Here is a 21,572-nt window from a genome sequence, read left to right on the forward strand (position 1 = left end):
AATGAGATTTTTGATAAATAATCATCAGTAATGTGGATATAATGACTAAGTGGGTTTAGGCAAATAACAGAACAGTTACAACAGCCTGGTAAGTTCAGAAAATGACATCACTTTACTGTAATGCAGCCTTTAAAACCAGGAAAAGATAACACTTAATGCCATATTAAAATATCCAAAATCTAAGACGATATCTAGTCTCATATAACGATACTGATATAATATCGATATATTGCCCAGCTCTACATGAAACTAAGGGTACTGAAGATGAACCACGTGGAGAAACGTACACTGACTGACTAACGGAGCATGCAGACACACTGACATTTCTAAGTACAAACCAGGCAGAAAACAAAACACACCACACCTTTTCACAGGTTATTCCAAGGTTGGCAACTTTCTTCTGCAGGCTGTCATTGTCCCTTTCTAGCTTCTGAATCTGAATCTCCAACTCTTCTGCTCTCTCGCCTTTCTCCTTCACCACTTCAAGCTCCTTACCTGCATAAAAAAAAGAACAAAACACCCAAAATGTTGATCCTATATATTCAAAATGAAAAGAAACAAGGAACTTTGTATGTATAGAAAAGGCAGCTGTCAAAATACCAATTGTAATGAACCACAAACACATATTTTGTGTACAAATGACATGTCACTCACGTAGTTGTTTCCTTTCAAACTCCATCTTGTTGAGTTTGGCGGTTGTCTCGCAGATGGACTCGTGGAGAACGCGATTCTCTTTTTCCACATCCTTGACCCGGGCCTCAGCACCAACCTGGCAGCGCTGACGCAGGGACGACACCGTCTGGCTCAGGTGCTTGTTCTCCTGCTCCAGACCCTTCAGCTGGAGAACAGAGACGTCAGTGTTTAAAATGAAAAACAAAGAGGTCCTGTCTAATAGAAGTGATTTTTACTTTTATTTTTTTTATTTTATTTTGGCAATGCATTAGTTATATCTCATTATGTCTACAACAACTGGATAAAATTGCCCAGAGTACTTTGCAGCGTGTTGGGTTTTCTCTGCCTCGTCAAAGCCGGATTTTACAAATCAGACTGTTAAACTAATCAAAGGTGTTAGATTTGGGTCTAACAGATACAAAGTCCCCGCAGACACGCAGCGAGCGACTGCATCTGGGCCACAGACTGCCATAAAATCGGTGTGATCAATAAAACATAGTGGTAGTTCCACTTAATAGTTTTTTGAGCCAAATCAATTGCACAAAGACTGCTCTCAGGAAAACTCTGCACAGACTTTGGTAAATGACACAGCTTAGTCATTTTCTTGGAGCTTCCTGGAACGAGAATCAATGATGGTTTTGTAGAGAGCAGCGTGTATGACACACAGTCTCAAAGCCCGGTTTGTCTGAATGTGTTGGTGTATCCGACCATATGCCGGTCCAGTATACAGACCGTTAACTATATTTCAAAGCACATGAATGCTTGATGTGATTATAGTCATTCTCAGAAAAGTTGATCTGTATAACATATTAGGTTAACTGCACTAACTTGTTCTGCCATCTTAAACACAACAGCCCTAATAAAGTTTATAATCAAATAATAATTGAATACACCTACATACTTTCTACTGATGGCAAAAATCAAAAATAAGTGACCATCTGGTTTTGGTATAAACTTCCCAAATTAAATCTGTGTGTGCGTTTGTGTGTACCTGTCGCTCAGAGTTTTCTCTGAGTGTTTCCAGAGTCTTCTCCAGTAAAGCCTTCTCCTTCATCAGGTCAGTATTGAGCGATTCAGCGCTAAGGAGCGACTCTCTGTCTGCTGTCAGTTCACTCCCCAGCTGCTCCAACTGTAAACAATGATTTAATGAAGATGTGCTATCCTGACTTGGACGAACCGGTACTTTTAAAAACGATTCCGATTCCTAAACAGATTCTTGAAAAACTGCAAAATGACATCAAAGAAAAGCTCTTTTATAGTTTTTTTTTTTTTATTGAAAATTATTTAAATGTAACAATATATTAACGTTTTAAAGTACTTAAATATATAATAAGTAAACCTAACACCTAACACACAACTACAATGTGATATTTTTACGGAGCGACAGAGGGAAAATATTTCAGTCGACCCATTAAGTGGAACCGAAATGAGGAACCGAAATTTGCGTTCTAATCCGGTCCGATTCCTACCAGTTGCGTAGGAACCGGTTCCATAGTGGAACTGGGTTTCGGTACCCAACAATAATCGTGACTGGGTTTCAATGTTCTGGTTAGTGTTCATGACGAAACAGTAATGATGGCTCAGTAATGACTGTAAAATATTGTACATGTGATTCCGAGTCACAAAGAAGCCGGTGCAATATTGATCCATGATACAAACATAATATCGCCTCATTCTTTCACAACTCTGCAGACAACCACACACAAGTTCATGTACTCACACACTCAAACAAATACACACTATATGAGACTATTTCTGCTGTTCAAGTCTACCAGGAGCTGTATTCACATTTAAATGTGTTTCGGCTCTAGAGCTCAAGTCACTCGGAAATACATTTCTCACTTTTGATTTTCCCTTTGTGAGAGAAAAACACAATTTTATGCTTTTTATTCACAGAACACAGAGAGAGGCTTATGCTTCTGAAAATAGCTGAGAGACTTCTCTTAGCGAGGGGCATTCGGGTGTCAAAGACTGGAAAAGAAAAGGCAATGCAGGGCTGACTGGATTTACAGCTTTGCTTTCATCCTCCTATCCCCCCCGCTCTTTATACTTTCTCCTTTTATTTTTCACTGTCACTGTGTGAAAAGGCCTAAAGCTTAAGTGTTAGGGTGATATATCATGTATGTGGGAGTGCTCGTCCTTTATGCTAATCTTGGTGGTGACCCTGATGAGGGGCAGAAAATTAAACTGCAATTCCAACCGAGAAGAAAGAAAGAAAGAAAGAAAAAAATCCTTGAAGAAAAAAAACATAATTAAGAGTTCACATGTACACTTGTATTGGAAATAATCTAAAAGCATTTAAGAGATGAGGAAATGTTAGAAGAGTATATCTGTGGGTGTAATTTTTCCATTGACCAAATTTACGTAATAGGTATGTTTCTCTCGAAGAAAAATTGTCAACCTAACCCTAGTCTATATCCACGACGTTCCACTTCCGGGATTGCTCCAGTGCCGCAGGAAATTCCGTTAGATGCATGTCTTTTCGCACATGTCCGTTTCGTTTAACTTTCTTTGAGTTGGAATTTTAAACTCCGGTGGATTTATGAGGACTATGGTTTACTGCTCCTCAGATCTCTGCAGGGTAAATCCAGACAGCTAGCTAGACTATCTGTCCAATCACAGTTTTCTGTTGCACGACTAAAACAACTTTTGAGTCAAAAGTTTAAAACAAGTTCCTTCCCGAGGTTATTTTGCAGCAGCTCCGTGCGGAGCTTAGCGCCGCCCATGACGATTGTGATTGTTTTAAAGAAATGCCAATAAACCAGAGCATGTTTTCCTCCCATCCCGGAATGCTATGTGGAGTGGCCGGACCCTCTTTCAGTGTGCTATGGAGGAGGGTGTTGCAAAGCCAGACTAGGCAATGCGAGACTAACCTAACCCTTACCCAACCAGAAAAAAAAAAAACACTTAAATGCACAGTCCATTGCTTACTTTCTGGTTCAGTCTCTGGTTTTCCTGGCTGACTTTGGCCAGCTTTGTCACGGTGTCCTGACTGGCTGCTCCTCTGAGCTCCTCCACAGTCTTCAGCAGGGTCTGGTTGTCTTTCTCCAGCTTCAACAGGCGGCTCGAGGTCAGCTCATTCACCTCCTCGCCCAGAGACTTCTGAGGGGCTAATTCAATGACGGCAAGAAGATGTGGATTCTACATCAATGGTTTAACAAATACTAACAAATAAATCAAAGTTCTGTTTAGACTTTTGGTGTTCGAAGTCTAAACCACAGATAAATAAATCCATCAAAAAATAAACACAAAGCCCAAGGGTCTAACCTTGCATGTCTTAAAGCTTTTAAAGTGTCATTTTAACAAACACACAACACAAAGTCTTTATCCAGATCCCTGGCTAGTTAAACCTCTTAATAGCTTTTATAATCCAAACGCACAGATTATCCTCCAAGAGCCACTGAATATAATTACAGGATTTAACAAAGTGACAAGAAATACACAGTGGAGGCTGGCAAATACAGAAAGGCCATGGGGATGATGCCAGGGTCAAGAGCCAATAAGCAAAGCCTGGTGTGTTGGCCTACTGAAGTCTTCAACCTGTTCAACTCAGATGACTGTCAACTGGATGATATTTTAACTCCATATCCTGTTCTTTGCTTTCCTTGACACTCCTATTTGTCCCATTTTTTTTTTTACTTTCGGTCAAAATACAGAAACTTGTTCTCGTTCTCTGCTTTTAGAAAGATCCTTCGCTCCATCTTCTTACCTTCAGTCAGATCTGGTGTCTTGGATAGTTGCTCCAGCTCCCAGCCAAGGTGCAGGGACTCATCCATGCTCTGTTTCTGGGCCATCTCAAGCACAAGGTTCTCCTCCAACAGCTCCTCCATACGCTTACGGTCCATGTCCCGCTCCTGGAGATAACAGAGAGATATAGATAAACAAATGATGAACACACGACTGCTGAAATGACTGCCTCTGCCGATTTTACTCAGTTTTGTTTTTACCCCTACCACTGAACCCCAGCTTGTCTAGCTCCAACACTCATCACACTGATCTTATAAACCTGTCATCTCACCATCTCCAGGTCGTGGATCTTGGATTTGAGCTGCAGACTCTCTTTCTCCAGGAGGTGCAGTTTGTCGGAGCGGGTACGGCTAGCATCCAGCTGCTCCTCCAACATGCTCTTAGTCTCCAACAGGACCTGGTTGTCCTCCTTCAGCTCCTACAGAAACCACCACGTCAGCAGAGAATACAAGTTGAACAACAAAACATAAAACACTAAAGCTAGTACAAAAGCATTATTTTGGAGATCTTTTTTATTATTACTTTTAATATCAGTAGAATTACTGGAATCAGTAGTAACAGTATTAATAAAATGAGCAGTAGTAAAAAGAAGTTTTATCTTTGTAAAAAGGTTTGCACCAAAATACAAAGGGTTGTCTAGAATAATGATTATAGTTAAATATACAAATATAAAGTTAATACTTAAATGGTGTAGATACTATGTATGTATGTATGTATGTATGGTGAAAAAAAATAAAAAATAAATAAATAAATAAACAAACTTGAATCATGAGATTATGCAGTATGGACAGCTGCTAGGGGCTCGCATATTGGTCACATGTTGCTTGCATGCTGTTCATAACATGGCCAGTTTGAACTATTATTATTAAGACTTGTTTATGTTTCAAGGAATAGCTGGTTCTTTTAATGTCAGCTACATGATGAGGTAGCTGACATTACAAAGTATCCCGGGGGTGTCCTTTAAGGAACACTGTCTTCATGGATTGAAGTAATGCTCTGTGCGTTCAGTTGTGTACCTCGACTCTGGCCTTGTAAAACTCAATGTCGTGAAGTCTCTCTTTGTATCGGCTCAGCTCGCTCTCCAGTTTGTCGACACGGATTGCTTTCTCTCGGAGTGCGTCCAGCTCATCACGGTAGGCCCGAGCCGACCGAGCGTCCGACAGTAACTGGTAGCTCTGCGGGAGTTGACAGCCAAATATAGAGCATGAATATGTGGATATGCATATGTACAAGTGTATGGATAAGGGAGGACTCGCATGAACAAAGTATGTAAACAGATATACAATCATGAATCAAAAGCTACAGATGTTTTACAAGTCAGTGGACTGTAATCTTGTAGGACTACTAGATTATCTATGAATAACTAACAGCCCAAGTCTTGTCTGTTACATAAACAGATAAAGAACTGAACAAACTCTATCCACACTATCAATTATCACAAGCATGCATACATACACGCTAAGAAATTTGTGTCCGAGCCCGACCCGAGCCCGACACAGTTAAAATCTAATTTTTTTCCCCCTCATACTAATGACACATGTAGGCTACGTTTGTTTGTGTGGAAAGCCCGCTTTTGTTAAGCAGTCAGCCTGCCGCCCACTCCAAATCAAAAGCCATGTGAGCCTGTTGCTCAACTAAAAATAGCTGTAATAGCCTTTAATGAGCTAAGTCACTAGCTAGCTGATTAAAGCCTGGCAGCACTGCAGAAACAATGAACTTAAAAAGAGGAGGGAGCAGCAGGTGAAGGAGAGATGATGTCATATGAATGTTTCTGTGTTGTGGAGGTGTGAGGATCGCTGTGACTTGTTGAGTTACCTCTTGCTGAAGCCTTTTGAGCTCCACTTCCATGTTCTCAAGCTCCTGCCTGGTGTCCAAAAGCTGCTCACTCTTCTCCTCTCTGAAAAAGAGGCAGGGAGGGAGAGGAGTTAAAAAAAAAAAAAAGAGAAAATGGAAAAAAAAAGGTCAGAGGATGTAACCTAAAGAGAGGAAGGAGAGAAAGAATGCCAGGAGGTAGAGTAATATACATATTTCTCTGCAGCAAAAAAGCAAGAAAAATATGATGTTATGTGTCTCTGCTTGTGTGATTAGAATTAAGGCTTACACTGCACAAATAGTTTTTTTTTTGTGTGTGCATCATGTGTGCGTGCATGTGTGCGTACCAATTCAGACAAGGACAGTCCTTTAGGGCTGTTTCCATTTCAAAGCTTGCAGCTAAACCATTTAATGGTAGTGACCTATTAACATAGTTGCACAGAATAGTTACATTTTAAATAATCTGCCTGAATAGCTTCACCATCTTAACTTTACTTTTAGTACTTTAGTGTCTCTAGTTTGGCATTTTGCTAATAGTTTGGCCTGTTTCAGTAAATGATTGCTATTAGTCATGCAAGAGTATACAGTTTTAGCATTTAAACTGGGTTACATAGTCAGACTAAAGTGTGAACTAAAGGCTCAACTAAAAATATTTAAAAGCAATCTTACTTTACTATTTGGAGGCTATTGAGTCAGCATTAAATCATAGCAAATGCAACATCCCATTAGGCTTCATTGGACTTTGTTAGCAAGTTATAAAAATCAGCAACTCAAATGTTGATCAATAAACACAACAACCCATTTTCTTATGTAAAAATAGCCTATTGTGTCTGAAGTCTGAACTGTGATGATCAGGACTCGGAACAGGACTTTTTTGTGTCCTGCTTTGAATTTTGCTACAAATAAACAACCTTCTTCTGTTGGACATCACCCTCGGCACACAATGACAAACAGAAAGGGGAAAGACAGCAGTTAAAAACAACTGAAGAAAACATAGTACCCTGTGACTACCTTCAGGGGTAAATATATGCAAATCTGCCCCCTAAACCCTTATTCTGGAGAAACCTCTACAACACATAAGATCAGAAAAGGAGAGAATAAAGTTTTGGTTGCGCAAGCGGTACCAAACAGAATTAAATGTCATTCTTTCACTCTTAATAGTAGGGTCTTGCTATCTGCTATCTAACACGATCCTGAATCCATTTGTTTAGATGACAGCAAAATCAGGCAGCCTGACATTTGCTGTTAGTGTGTATTTGTGTGTGCAAATTCTCCAGGCTCCTACCATAGAGGGAGAATGTGTCAAACTTTTAAGGAAAACGACTACATTCCTGAGATACTGTTCTGTGTGTGTGTGTGTGTGTGTGTGTGTGTGTGTGTGTGTGTGTGTGTGTGTGTGTGTGTGTGTGTGTGTGTGTGTGTGTGTGTGTGTGTGTGTGAGAGAGAGAGAGACACCGCTCCACTGAACATCTGATGGCCTATTTGATTACAGCTCTCTAGAGACTCTGGGTGCATCTCAATAAGAAAAAAGGCACCCTTATTTACCTCTTATTTTCTTTCATTTATATCCTCCTTCCTCCCACAGCTGTAGTTAATATGCAGGCCCGATGTCACTTTACCCATTTCTGGTTTTGTTTCATCAGTTAACCCCCTTCACCTCCTGTAGCCCCTCCCGTCCCCATGCAACTCCCCTTTTCTAAACACCTGTCAACTCTAGCATGGCAGATTAGTTTTGGGCTCATATTATGGACGCAGCTGGCTCTGCTGCTTATGTTAATGGTTTTACATGCCTTGTATGCACTGCTATATTTGAAAAGCCAAGAAACAAATGCAACCTTTGTTCCTAGTCTAGTACATGTACTGGTACCCAGTTAGACACATTATATTTTTTTTGTAACCCTAAATCTTTGCCCTATTCAAAAACAGATCCTTGTCTTTCTGGGAACCACCAAAAAGTATTTTAATACTTATACATAGTGTATACATTAAATATGAAGTTACAACAATAAATGCTGTTGTAAGCCATCGAATATCACATCAACAGCAAAAACAGCTCACATTTGTCTACACCCACCTCCCATACTTATATGTGCTGTATATATAAAAATGCAGCTTTTGTGATAAACATTACCAAACATTTCCTCTGTAATATTTTGAACTGTTTCTTAACTATAATAGTATGGAACATTGGGATGTACCTGTACTCCTCAGTGAAAAAAATTAAAAATACATCATCAAACATGACGAATGAAAAAAAATCTCCCTTACCTACAATAAATTAAAAGTAAACAATTAATGTTTATAATGTCTTAATTAGTCCTGCAGAAACATGCGTTGGTTAAGTGAGGATTACAATACAGCGGACTGGTTTAAAATACTAACAATCAGTCTAGAACAAAATGTGCACATTAAGTTTGGTTGTGACCAATTCCAGCATTACAGAACATTCCTGCCATTCATCTCACTGAGTTAGTTAGGATTTGGAGCAGTTAATGATCTACTGGCATTCAAGTTGTATATGCTGTATGACCCCAAACCCAGACATTACTAACGGTTAATGGGTGAAGATTTGCCATTGCTACAATTATGTTGTGAAATATCCGTGAGTGTGCTGAAAAACAACCCAGATACAACATATCTATAAGTAAAGCCAATAAGAGACATTTAGAGGCAGATGAAAGAAAGCAGTACAAAATATAGTCACTAAGGAAAAGCAGCTCTAATATGACTCTAAATGTGTTCCATATATAAATGCAGTGTGTGTGTGTGTGTCTGAGCTTGAACAGGAGGAGAAGAAGCAGACAAGACTCAGAAACATTAACAAACAGACCACTGTGGGAACACTGAACCATAACCCCTGGCTCTGATCTACACACATATTTGTATGCAGAGACAATATCTGTGCATGTGCATGCACCCAGACACAATAAACACACTCCTATTCTGCCTTAGAGAAGAAACCGCAATCATGTGACCAGACCACATCAGCTCGGACTGCCATCAAGCCCTTTTTGTCCCTTATCCCTGGCCATTCACAGCAACAAGTAAATAATACTATGGCAACCAACAAACAATAACTCATTGGCCTGTCGGGTGTTGTTTTGTAGCCCTATTTAGATATAATGAAGAAATCGTCATAATATAGGTCAAGGAAGTATAAGGGAGAGGTCTACAGTGATGAATGTCAGACCTGTTCAGCACGAGTACTACAATAAATTAATTTAGGCTCACTCAAGGAGAGATGCTTTTCCCTCTTTTCTAAGACCAAGCAGAGAGTGACCTGAACTCAATTCTGAGTTATAATCAATAGTTGTTTGCATTAAGCCCTCACACATGCCACTGCCTATTGGTCAAAGGAGAAGAGAACAATATCTACTGCAAAATAAAAGGGCAGAATGATACCACATTCAAATATGACCTAGGCCATTTCCAAATCATCAGGATCACTAGGAGCTAAAATTAGCATAGATGACTTGTTTGAATACATTTTTCTACTTGCTAAGGTGATGAATAGCCCTCTCGTCTGGAAATCAGATCCACTCAAGCATGCAAATGATTCCCATGATAAAAGAATTACACATTAATCGGACCTGATGCAGACCATCATTAAAATACAAGGATAGACTATGAAGTTCGCAACACCTATTAACCTTCTTACAAAACAGTTTCTATCAAAGCATTCAGTATCGAGACCGACCTCATGACGCCAGCCGGTCTTTTTAGATTAGATGTAATGTTTGTGCAACATTTAAATGCTTCCCCTTGTCAGAATGTGCTCCCTTTCTTCTAAGTGATCCGTGTTGACCATTAAGCCTTTGTCTGGAAAGGGATTATAGCACTTTAAAAAAGGAAGCTCTATTATTCATAGGCAAAATTTTAAATGCCTCACCAAGGTTTGTGAGAGTGATGGGATGTGGTGTGAGGCTCTCTTGGGCTGTGTGTGTGACATCACAACTGTGAGTTCCGTTGTTGTATTAAGCCTCATGCTTCAAACTCACAATAACAACTAAGAGCACACGCTCATACTGAGTTCCTGTCAGGACCATAATGATTTTTTTTCGGTGGTGGGGGTGGGTGAGTTGATTTGACATTTAAAAAAAAAAAAAAAAACATTTAGCTGGGCTGGCGAGGGTTCACGGTACAATTATAAGGGAAACACTGCAGTCCATATATTAGAACTTTAAATTTACAAATTATGGCACTCACAGTTCCTGTCGAAGGCGTCTGATCTTGGCCTTGGCATCAGCCAACTCCACTGAGAGGTGCTGTCGGCTTTCGGTCCTCCTGATACTGGGGGAGTCTCCGGGAGACTGGGTCGGACAGGGAGCCAGTGGAGACAGCTGCACACAGTCTCTCTCCTGGGTCAACTCCACTATAGTCTGCATGGGGGGAAAAAAAGAGAGCAGGGAGTGAGATTTCTAGCTGTGTATAGGAGTACAAAAGCTCATTAATAGAAGCCAGGCTGTGTGAGCTAACTTTTGATTCCTCAAAGCCAGACTCAGGAAGAAAACCCAAAACGTGTTAAAACACAAAAATTATTTTTGGATCTGTATTTGGGGGAATCTGTACAGAACTAGTGTTGCTTTTTCCTACAATGGCAAAGTTAGAAGTAGGATTCAACAATTGTGCTAGCATGGACTAGATGAAAAGAGGAGAGTAGATCCATGGATCCACCCATAGCACCCCCACCATACAAAACTAGAACACACGCATTAGGGCAAAAAGTACATCCACAGTCCCACACAGCCTATTTTGATCTACTGCCTGTGATAGGAAATGGGACTTTAATTGAGAGCGGCTGGACTACACAGTGATAATCTGGAGGCTATTAGAACCCCTGACACACAAACACAAAAAGATCGGCTATATCAGTTGTGGGCATCTGCACCCTATGGGTAGGGAACTAATTTAATGACACACACACACACACACACACACACACACACACACACACACACACACACACACACACACACACACACACACACACACACACACACACACACACACACACACACACACACACACACACACACACACACACACACACACACACACACACACACACACACACACACACACACACACACACACACACACACACACACACACACTTCCTGAAGCTGCTCTTTTGTGGTAATGGCAAAAAATGGCAAAGTTTCCACACAGTGCTGACTACAAGTAGCCTATCATTTTCATTAGCAGAGTTCTGTTCATAGAACTGTAACAAACCTCTATAAACACGCATCCGCTCATAACAAACTCCCCCCCACAACTAGAGAAAGAGAAAACAAAAAAACACAAAATATTCCACACTCTCCTAGATGTGCTTAGCGCGGCCTTGTTTATTGCCATTTGGCTTACGTTGCTTTAGAAAATAAAAAGAATTTCCGACAAGGCTTAAAGCTATAACAATCTTCATACACAGGTCATTACCTCCAGCTGTGTGTCCCTCTCATCCACCAGGCGTTTGAGGTGAAAAGCCAGATTTCTGGAGAGGCTGTCCAGGTCTTCAGGAGGCATTTCCCCACTTTCCAACCACTGCATGTCCACTACGTTCTCCTGATTATGAGTCACCTAAAATCAACATAATACCATCAATAACAAGATTTTGTCCCTGATGTAGAGAACACATTTTGCATTCATAACACCTTGTCAGACTGGTACATTTATCAATTCATTATTCCAATATTAGCATATTGTCCATAAGATGAGTGGTAATTGAGCTAAAGGAGGTCTAGGAGGTTAAATATCTTAATTCTCTCCAGTTTTGTTTTCTATGAAGAAGAAATACCTCTTGGATGTGGGATGCTATGGCAGCTTTGGTGTCAAAGTCCAGAGTCTGGATACGCTCAATATACTCTTCCTTCTTCTCGCACTGTAAACAGAGGAAGGAGGGAGAAGAGATGGAGAAAGACATTTTTGTAATGTTAAAGAGATCAGACAAAGACCATGTTCCTCTCTTTGCACTGGATGTAGGCTGTAAGGACGATTAGCGTGTCCACCCGGTTGCCTGTTGCCATCACTGCCGATCAGACCTGTAGCCGATAAATACCCCGGCCTACTGCAGAGTTATTTGTCTGTAATCAGGGGAGGCTGAACCAAATGGTCTTTGGAATTAAATTGGTACGAGATGGCCAATAAAAGTAATGAAAATTTCAATAACTAGCTCAGTTGAAAACCTTCACAACATACATAAGATCATGGGGTGGGATCCTTTATAGTATTGAGATTTTCAAATCAGGAATCACAGGCACAAAATGTCTCTCAGAGTTCCATTGCCATTGATTATGAACTTGCTTGGTTCTTATTCCTTGAAACCGGAATTACATACACAGCTGTTTAAGTGGACTAAACTGTGCTCTTACCTGGACAGCACAGCCTAGTAGCAGCAGCAAGAGTTTTTTCATCTCCTCCAGACCTTGCTCTAAAGAAAACAAAACACAAAGATAAAGAGTATTATAACTACAGCCAAACCGCTTAAAGTATGTCTGCATGAGACACCAAACAAAATGACTGTCAAAATAAACAATTTGCAACCATTAAATGTAGTCTTGTTTCGGTTTTGTCTTGTCTGACATTCTGTTCAATCAGATTTTGGGGTTTAAGGAGGAGTCAAAACACACGGAGGTTAATGAATAAATTCTATTAATGGGTTTTATTGATAGCAGTAGAAACCTTTGCCTCAAGCACTTTACCGCAAAATGAGAGACCTGGTGATTGATGAAGGGAAATAACTGACTTGATTACATTTGTAAAGCCCCCTTCTTTACAATGAAGTCTTACAAAGTGCTTTGTAATTAAACATTGCCATTTTTTCAGTTAGAGCTATACAATTATATATATATTATAGCAGGTGACTTCTAGGCAGGTGGGATCTTACTCATGTGCCTGCTCTGTTCAAATGTATTTTCCAATAAAAAAAAAACAAAAAAAAAAAACATTTGAGGTGCCACCTTGGAAAAATCATCCATCTATCCCACATTTACTTAGGCATACCAATTAACTTAGATTCCTAGGTTGTTACAATTTCCCCCTAATAAAACCCCCTCCTCTAGTAACAGTGCCACAGAGTTTTCCACTGTGCATAGATCTGGCAGGATGAACTTACAGTTCTCTTCCACATGTTAAGACATATTGGCAGAAACCACTGACCCGCACAAACAGCTGCTAGCATACTCAACAGGTCTGAGCTCATCTGTGGGATTTGTTGCTGAACAGCAGTAAACCAGGTGGTGCCTGTGTGTGTTACACTGACTAAGTGGTATGGTATATGCAGTGTGTGTGTGTGTGTGTGTGTGTGTGTGTGTGTGTGTGTGTGTGTGTGTGTGTGTGTGTGTGTGTGTGTGTGTGTGTGTGTGTGTGTGTGTGTGTGTGTGTGTGTGTTGTGTGTGTGAGCCGATAAGCCAGCTCATCACGTTGCCCAGGGGGTAGTGAGTGCTAACACTGTCCGGCTCTAATAATAATAAATCCAGATTAGTGACAGCGTGTTTTCTGTGTAGGGTGGTCTCTCAGTTTAATGGGCCAATCATCAGAGCAGGAACAGCTAAATGGCTGGCGTACTGGAAGACAATTTTGACCCATGACTTTATGCTTTGTTGGACTTTCCAAATGATTTTGAATGAAAATCAAATGAGATGAATAAAACTACTTCTCAACATTATCACAAATGCTGGAGAAAGGAGTCAGATTGTCTGTGTAAAGCACCAATTTAGTGAGCGGCAAACAGACGACCAGGCTGTTCCTTTGGAAAAGCTTAGTATGCTAATACAGAGGATCTATCCATCAATTTTACAGAATCCTCCACCCAAATCAATCTCCCTTCTCTCATTCCTCTTGAATCAATGGAGACACACACGTCAATGTGTTATTTAGCAATCGAGACCTCCATGTGGTCATGATGTGGCAGGCTAAATCATAATCTTTGAGGTGCTGGACTCTAAATATACTCATGACAGTTAATACTTGATCAAAGGTCCAAGCCAGTAGTTTAAAAGGACAATCCAACACTGATAAGGGAAAGAAACCTGCTGCTGCGCTGCTCGTTACACTGAAACTTTGATCATGTTGTACTTTTGGCAATGTCCCAATCAGTGATGTCACAGCATGTTATTTTGCCTTACAGCTGGTGGAAAACTGAGGCTATGCAGCGGTCTTTTTCCTCTCCATGTGATTAGGACTAAGACTGGATAATGTTTGGATTTGTCTATCGTGATATGGAAATTCAGCTGTAATTACATTTGTTCTGTACTGCAGCCAAGGAAACATGGTGAATTTTGTTTTTGCTAGGCCTCAGTGAAACTTTCCAGTAGATGAGTAGAAAACACTTTTGCCTTCCACCGTGGTCAGACGTCAAACTACTTATTTTAAAGCATAGTGCGTCTTAATGAGGTCCACTCCTACAACAGCCATAACTATCTTGCTCAAATAACTGCACCTGTAGAGGACTGATTGTAAAAAGTAGCACCGAGACATGAATTACATGGCTTTATGGTTGTTAACTGGGACACTATTGGAAAGACTCAATTGAAGTCTGAGTTTCTTGCATTTTATCTATCCACCATTCATGCTTTGATGGTGTGCTATCAATCACTGTTTTCTGCTTAGTCAGCACTAGACAATTCCTCATTAGCACATGCACATTCATGATATAAAAAGACATTAAGCATATAGAGAGAATATGAGCAAATTTGGGCCTAAAAGGATGACGGTAGATAAAACGTAATTCTTGCTTGCAGCTGCAGGGCTTAATGATACACTGTTAGAGCCATAGGAACCTATTCGAGTCAGGGAAGGGATTTAGCTCAGCAAATCTACTGAGGCAACGTAGAAAAGATAAGGACCTTCATAGGATAAATAATTTATACAGCTAGAGAGGGGGGAACAAGAGGGAGAAACAGTAAGAGGGAGAGATGAAAGGAAAAGGGAAAGCACCACAGAGCACAAGCAACACAAACACAAGGGATGGATATAGAAATAGAGAAACCAAGAGAGAGAAAGAGCAGGAGGAAGGCAAAGAGGCAAGGTTGAAAATAGAAAAGAGAATCGCTCTCCAGCAGCAGCAGAAAGGAGGCTTAAAAGGAGACGCACCAGCCTCTCTGCTAGCCGCATCTTTTCTCCCTACCTCTCTTCCTCCCCTTTTACACACACATTTCATCCATCCATTTATTCCCAGCAAAACGCACCCACCCATCCTTCCTTCCTTCCTTCAACATTGTTACAAATCATCTGCGCCTCCCGAGTGTTTGCATTCACTCATCTAGGCATCCTTTTTCACCTCCTGTCCCTCCTCCCTGCTCTATCCTCCCAGCAGGAAACAAGAGGTCAAACGGACAGTGACTAACCCTTCTTCCTGCAATGCCATTGTTTATCTGTGTGAGGATGTGAGCGAATAAAAAACTAAAACAAATGTGTGGCTGTGTACATGTGCAATCAACTGCTTCAACCCTCTCTTCTTCCATGATGAAAGAGTCATTGAGGACCCGATGACTTGCATGTCAGTGGTGAAACTGGTACAAGCAATCTGATATTGCTTTGACAGCATGCCAGAGTATATTCAGCCCATCTCACTGGAGCAGAGGACCGAGTTGGCTGAACCTTGTTTTCAGATTATTTCAGGGCATTTGTGCTTCATAAGACAAATGGAGTGTCAAGTGACATCAAAGACAGACAGCCCGGAGCGGAGGTCAGTGTCCTGAGCAACAGTGCACGCTACACAGTCTGCCTTTATACAACCAGCTAAAAATGAGCATAACAAAGAAAAAGGATAAAACACAAAAAAAAACATATTTGTCAAATTGGCATTTTCTCCCGTTTATATTCATTGTTTCAGTCTATAACTTAGCCAACCCAGCACTTTTGGCTTCATCTTCGTACACACAAACAATCCTGTCTATTCTATTCTTTCTTATGGAAACAATGGACACCACAACACTGTGAACACAGACTGTATAAACACACAAAACAGTCGCCTGCATGGAACACTGTTTAGTTCCGAATAAAGTCAGGCCTGCTATTTTTACTAGAAAAGTTACTCCTTTGCATATGCACACAACTGTCAAATCCCTCAGTTAATGCTTTCCGTCAGCTGTCAACAGTTGTCTTGTGTCCAGTTACTTGTTGCTATGGTTTAAAATTAATTCTGCTCGTGTTTATCTAAAACTACATTTTGATTTGTGTCATCCATATGTTTGGCCATATTTAGGCTTAAATTTATTTAGATTTATAAAAAGACAAAAAATATAGACTGCATCTGAAATTTGCATATGGTGATCTGTCAACTGTGCAGTGTTCTCCGTCAGTAGTAGTGGAGACAGGTTTTTGTAGTCTTTTTGTAGTCTGCAAGAGACTTGAGTGAGGCAGCTACAGACCAACATCTGACATTTTGGGGTGAGAGGGAAGGACTTAAGTTTTCAGAAGATCAGAACCGATCACCGCTTAAAAATTCACAGGCTTTAAGACCGACTAAACAAAAGCATACTTACTAAACACGACTTGCATGCACAAGAGTGCGTGTGCCTGTGCATCTCAGTATGCATGTATACAAGGCAGACTAAAGTAAATCAGAGCCTGGGGGGGGTACTACAGTGCATTTCCACTGTTCACTGTTTTGAAGACACCCCTCCCCCATCCAACAACTAAACACATACACACGTGCACGCACTCACACACATGCAGAGTCGTCCCCTGCCCCCTAATGAGAGCATAATAAAAGCCACATGGCCAATGACTTTCAGCTGGCAGCAGCTGAGCCAGAGATCCAGACTCCACAGCCACCGCTTGTCTGACTGACTGACTGATTATCTGACAAGCCAGAGGGTAAAGGGCAAAAGAAACCCTGAGGAATGCCGTCTAATGCTTTCTGCCTGCTCTGGTCCACTTGCCCGGAGCTGCCCTCCACTCTTGTCTGTGTTGGGTCGACTTAATATTCACTTCAGAAATGTGTAAGGCTGTTGTGTAACGCAGTAGATCTGGAAGATTTTCAAGTTGCTGTACGCACAGTAGATCTTCAGAAATGCACTGCTTCGAAATCCAAACAGCAGACATTATTTTGGGAGTTCTGTTCATGAAAGATTCCCTATTGGCTTCAAAATTGCTAGACTGGGTTATTATGGAAAGCAGCATTGAGAGGAATTAATTAAATTCTATCGCCAAAACAAAGCTGTTTAGGAGTTATGGAGTATGCTGCCGATGGTCGTTATCACTAGTAGTAGAACAAATACTTAGAATAACCCATTCAAAAACACTTACAAAAACCTGTTTTTACTGTGTATTTTGCAGAGCAGTGGTGTATTTTTTTACCGCTAAAGGTAAATTAACAACCATGTTTTCATTGCATGAAACAGAAACCCAGTCAAACACAACAGCGTGTGTACTCACTGCAGTCTGCTATTGTCCGCTTATTTACCCTTCATCCTTGTGGGGCCGTATGAAAATTAAAGAGGTAACTGTGACCATTGAAAAGTGATGAAAAGCCAAAAAATAACAGCAATGGCTGTGGTGAAAGTGTGACAAATGCAGCTGAGGGAGGACAGGGATTCAGAAGCTATTTCATCTGCTTAAAAATAAAAAAGGTACAAATATCAACATGCGCTGCCAGCTGAGGCTGGAAACAATTCACTTTGAAGAGCTGATGATTACATTTGAAGAGGTGCACACAAATGCTATGACTCTGTGGGCACTCTTTTCCAAAAGTAAAAACAACCAAAGGCCTTGAAGTGGTTTTAGCAAAAGTTTTGCAGTGGGGGCTACTGTGCCAATAATTGATCTATACAGGCTGGGAGGCAGGAAGCATTTTTTCATCACATAGTTATTTTTTTTTTTATCCATACAACCCTTTCATGTCCACAGCCAGCACACCATGATCTAAAATAATGGCCTTCCCCTAGTCATCTACTCTCCTCAGTGGCTTCATCAAGATCACTTTGGAATATCAAGTAGCAGTTCAGGCTACAGAGGTCAAGCTGAATGAAATGCAAACACTTGACACTGCGCTACGGCTGATCAAACATACAGTATCAAATAGCTAGGTTCGGTAGGTCAAAGATTTTGCTGTAAAATGGTTAAATGACACTTCAGGTAATGGATAAAAGAAATCTCTAGACTTCTCTCTTTTGAGAGCTTCATTAAGCCATGGCAAAGAAGTAAACGTTGTGGTTAACGTTAAACTTATAAAAAGAACATAGTGACGCTATTAAGCCCTGTCAAAAATGTTTTAAAGCAACAACTGTTTAGCAAATTGGACGATTCAATTTGACTAATGGCAGAAGTATAGTTATGCTTCTCACTCTTAGGAATTACTTTGCAACACTGTTTTTTCATGTTTTGTTCCCCAATTTATCTTAGCGTCACCAGTGAGAATCATCTTCTTATAATCGCATTCTTTGATAATGGTATGCATGAAACATGCTGTCAGAAGACAGTGGTCTGTATAGGGCTATTATAATAAAGGACATATCTGGGGAAAGGGCAACATTCAACCCCATACACTAAGTCATTTGTCTCTTTCCACTCTATGAGATAAAATATAATAAATATAAAAATAATTCTGCCAGATTGCAGCCAGTGATGTTAAAGGAATCCAAATATTGTCAAATGATCCAAATGTGCCTTCTTAGGAGCAATAGTTTGAATATTTAACATTAGAAATGCCTTTTGGCTAAGAATGTGGGTCCCAAAGCATTTTAACATTACCAACAGTTTTGTGTGTGTGTGACCAAAATGTTTTTTTTTTCCCTTGAAACCAATCAGCCAACCAACCATAAATCTGTCCATTTCCCAGCATTTTTCAAGTTCTTCTGTTAAGTCCCTTTTAATTCTGCCATCAAGTCCATTTTTAAATGTGTGGGTTATGAAGGACGGTCAAATAGGCAGTCATTATCGAGCACATGGAGAAAAAGAAAAGAAGTGGCTGCAAAATGAAATCTACAGCCAGAGAGAAAGTCACTTGAAAACATCAAAGCAATGTATAATTAAAAGGAGGTCTATTGTTGCATTTTAAAGTGACAAAGGCACTGCAAAATTGCATGTGTCCTCCTTGTGAACTGTACGGACGCTTGCTGCTCATGTGACTGATCAAAAGAAGTATCCTGGAGCAGATATGAATACTTTTTAGTTTTGCTTATGTTTAGAGGCAAAGCACACTCAATTTAAAACCTGCACAGAACTAGTCAAAGCAAAGTATTAGTCTGTAAAACGTTGTGGTTGTATTGTTTAGTACATTGACACTTACCAGACAAAGGGTTCCGGCCCAGTACCAGCACGTTTGGTAAAGGCATCATCACCAGCTGCTGGAGAGTCTCCTGTTACACAAAGAAATAAAAAAGAAAGTCAGGAAGAGAGTTCACTATTTAACATTGAAAAAGAATTACACATATGAATATGGAGAGATACAATTTACATGACCCTAACCTAGCCCAATTAACTTCTAACTTAACTTCTGATCTAATTATTAAAAAGAAGTTTTTGAGTGTTGGATTTTGTGACTAGGAGTGTGCTTGAATCTTCCATTGACATGTTGATCAAACACTTAAAAAAAGAGGTATAGTTTACGTTTGACGGTTACTATCAGTCATTCCGTTAGTCCAATAAGCTCACTATGAAAAGAATTTCAGCCTTCCACGTGTGCTTACACTAAGAGAGCAGAGGTTGTCATCGCAAATCCCCATTTCAAAACAGATTGCACACTACATTCAGAATATAAAAACACCATAATGACGATCCTCAGGGCTTTGAAAGTGTGAAAGGCTGCAGGTATTTGACCATAATATCATGGGGTATCAGTGTTTACAGTGTGGGAACGAGGTGTAGCCTTCAAAAGATTATCAAGACCGCCAAGGGGACGGAAAAATTAACAGTATCAATCTCCGTTAGTGGACACAGTGATGGTTTCATTGGTGGTGTGTGTGTGTGTGTGTGTGTGTGTGTGTGTGTGTGTGTGTGTGTGTGTGTGTGTGTGTGTGTGTGTGTGTGTGTGTGTGTGTGTGTTATGTGGGTTAAATTTCTGGTGTGGGTTTTGCCGCAGGGCCCCCTCTATTCACATGTCAATCATGAAACCTAAATGAAACCATGAGCTGCAGTTTTCAGCACTCATGCAGACAAATGCAATGATATGTACATGTGTACACGCACATATGCAGACAGACAGAGGATAATTCATTAGTGTTGATGTTTTGGTTTAAGTCAAATCATTAAATTATGAGCACTGCAGTAGAGCACAAACAAGCTACCGGAAACAACAAATTACTTGAATGTATGTCTTTACATAATTATATTGCCTAATCTTTGCACTAACTGACATGACACAAAGTGTATTCACTTAAAAACAACCAGGATAGCCATGTGGTATGGTGGTGCATTATATATCGTACATGGAAGTCAGTGTTTCCTCTATGTTGATTTCATTTCTATGTTGAATTTTGCCGCCACGGTATCAGAAATAGGGCAGACGCACAACAGGGTTTCCGCTATGTAGCAGCGGCGCACTGCCGCTCCTTCAGCTGTTCACGAAAAGTCATAAAGTCATAATTACACGACTCTGCAGAGCCGTCTGCTCTGCTGAACTCAAGCGAACTGTCATCAGCTCTCTCTGCCCTTTATGGTGGGCAACTGGAACAGCGAACGGGACATCATCACTCGCCAAGTCACGGCAACCAAATAAACAACAGGGCGAGTACACTTGTCACTCAATCTCAGGCAAAGTGACAACAGCGACGAAAGCCGCGACATGAAATCCAGACTCAAGCGGGTCCCGTGAAATATGACAGCTACAGTTTATTGGTAAATAGCGTTGTGGACACTGAATTTGATTAATTTACTGTTTATCAGACCCCAGATGAGACAAGAAGCTAACGTTAGCGAACGCTGCGGTCCCTCTGCCTCTGACTCCCGTTGCAGGAGAACACTGTATTCCTCCAACATGCTGTAACATTATGGTTTTAAAACCGTTTTCCACGTTAGTGGGGGTGAATACCGCTCAAAACCAACATGAAAAACGTAGCTATTAATGTTCACTCAGCATTTTGTTTTATTGTTAAACTTTGCGTAAAATGAGAGGCGAAAGCAACGCTATTGTTAATATTTTGGCAAAATGTTTCTGACCGTAGTAGTGGTCATAGTGACTGAAAGTGTGATGTGAGATGCTACAAAGAAACGTTTTTTCAGGTAACGTTAGTTTTTGATGTTCAACATACACACACCCCCCACCCCACCTGCTGAAAAATATTCTAGAGGAAACACTGGAAGTAATGACTCCCTGGCCTGCCAAAATATGTTTGTAGTCTTAACCTTTAGAGCAGTACAAACCAAGTCCAAACACAGTGGTACTCAAAAGAAAGGCTGGT

General features: G+C 40.5%; 1 protein-coding gene across 1 annotated transcript in view; it reads right to left on the bottom strand.

Moving 5' to 3' along the window:
* LOC120548092 (girdin-like) overlaps window positions 1-21,572 on the bottom strand; it is a 67,193-nt gene that overhangs the window by 20,512 nt on the left and 25,109 nt on the right. The window contains 13 exon segments of the mRNA XM_039784094.1: window positions 365-495; window positions 655-838; window positions 1,664-1,801; window positions 3,604-3,782; window positions 4,382-4,526; window positions 4,691-4,837; window positions 5,436-5,594; window positions 6,235-6,316; window positions 10,438-10,610; window positions 11,668-11,808; window positions 12,026-12,109; window positions 12,600-12,658; window positions 19,463-19,532. Of these exon segments, the coding sequence (XP_039640028.1) occupies window positions 365-495; window positions 655-838; window positions 1,664-1,801; window positions 3,604-3,782; window positions 4,382-4,526; window positions 4,691-4,837; window positions 5,436-5,594; window positions 6,235-6,316; window positions 10,438-10,610; window positions 11,668-11,808; window positions 12,026-12,109; window positions 12,600-12,658; window positions 19,463-19,532 (1,692 nt within the window).

This window comes from Perca fluviatilis, chromosome 19, assembly GCF_010015445.1.
Source record: "Perca fluviatilis chromosome 19, GENO_Pfluv_1.0, whole genome shotgun sequence".
Taxonomy (NCBI): Eukaryota; Metazoa; Chordata; class Actinopteri; order Perciformes; family Percidae; genus Perca; species Perca fluviatilis.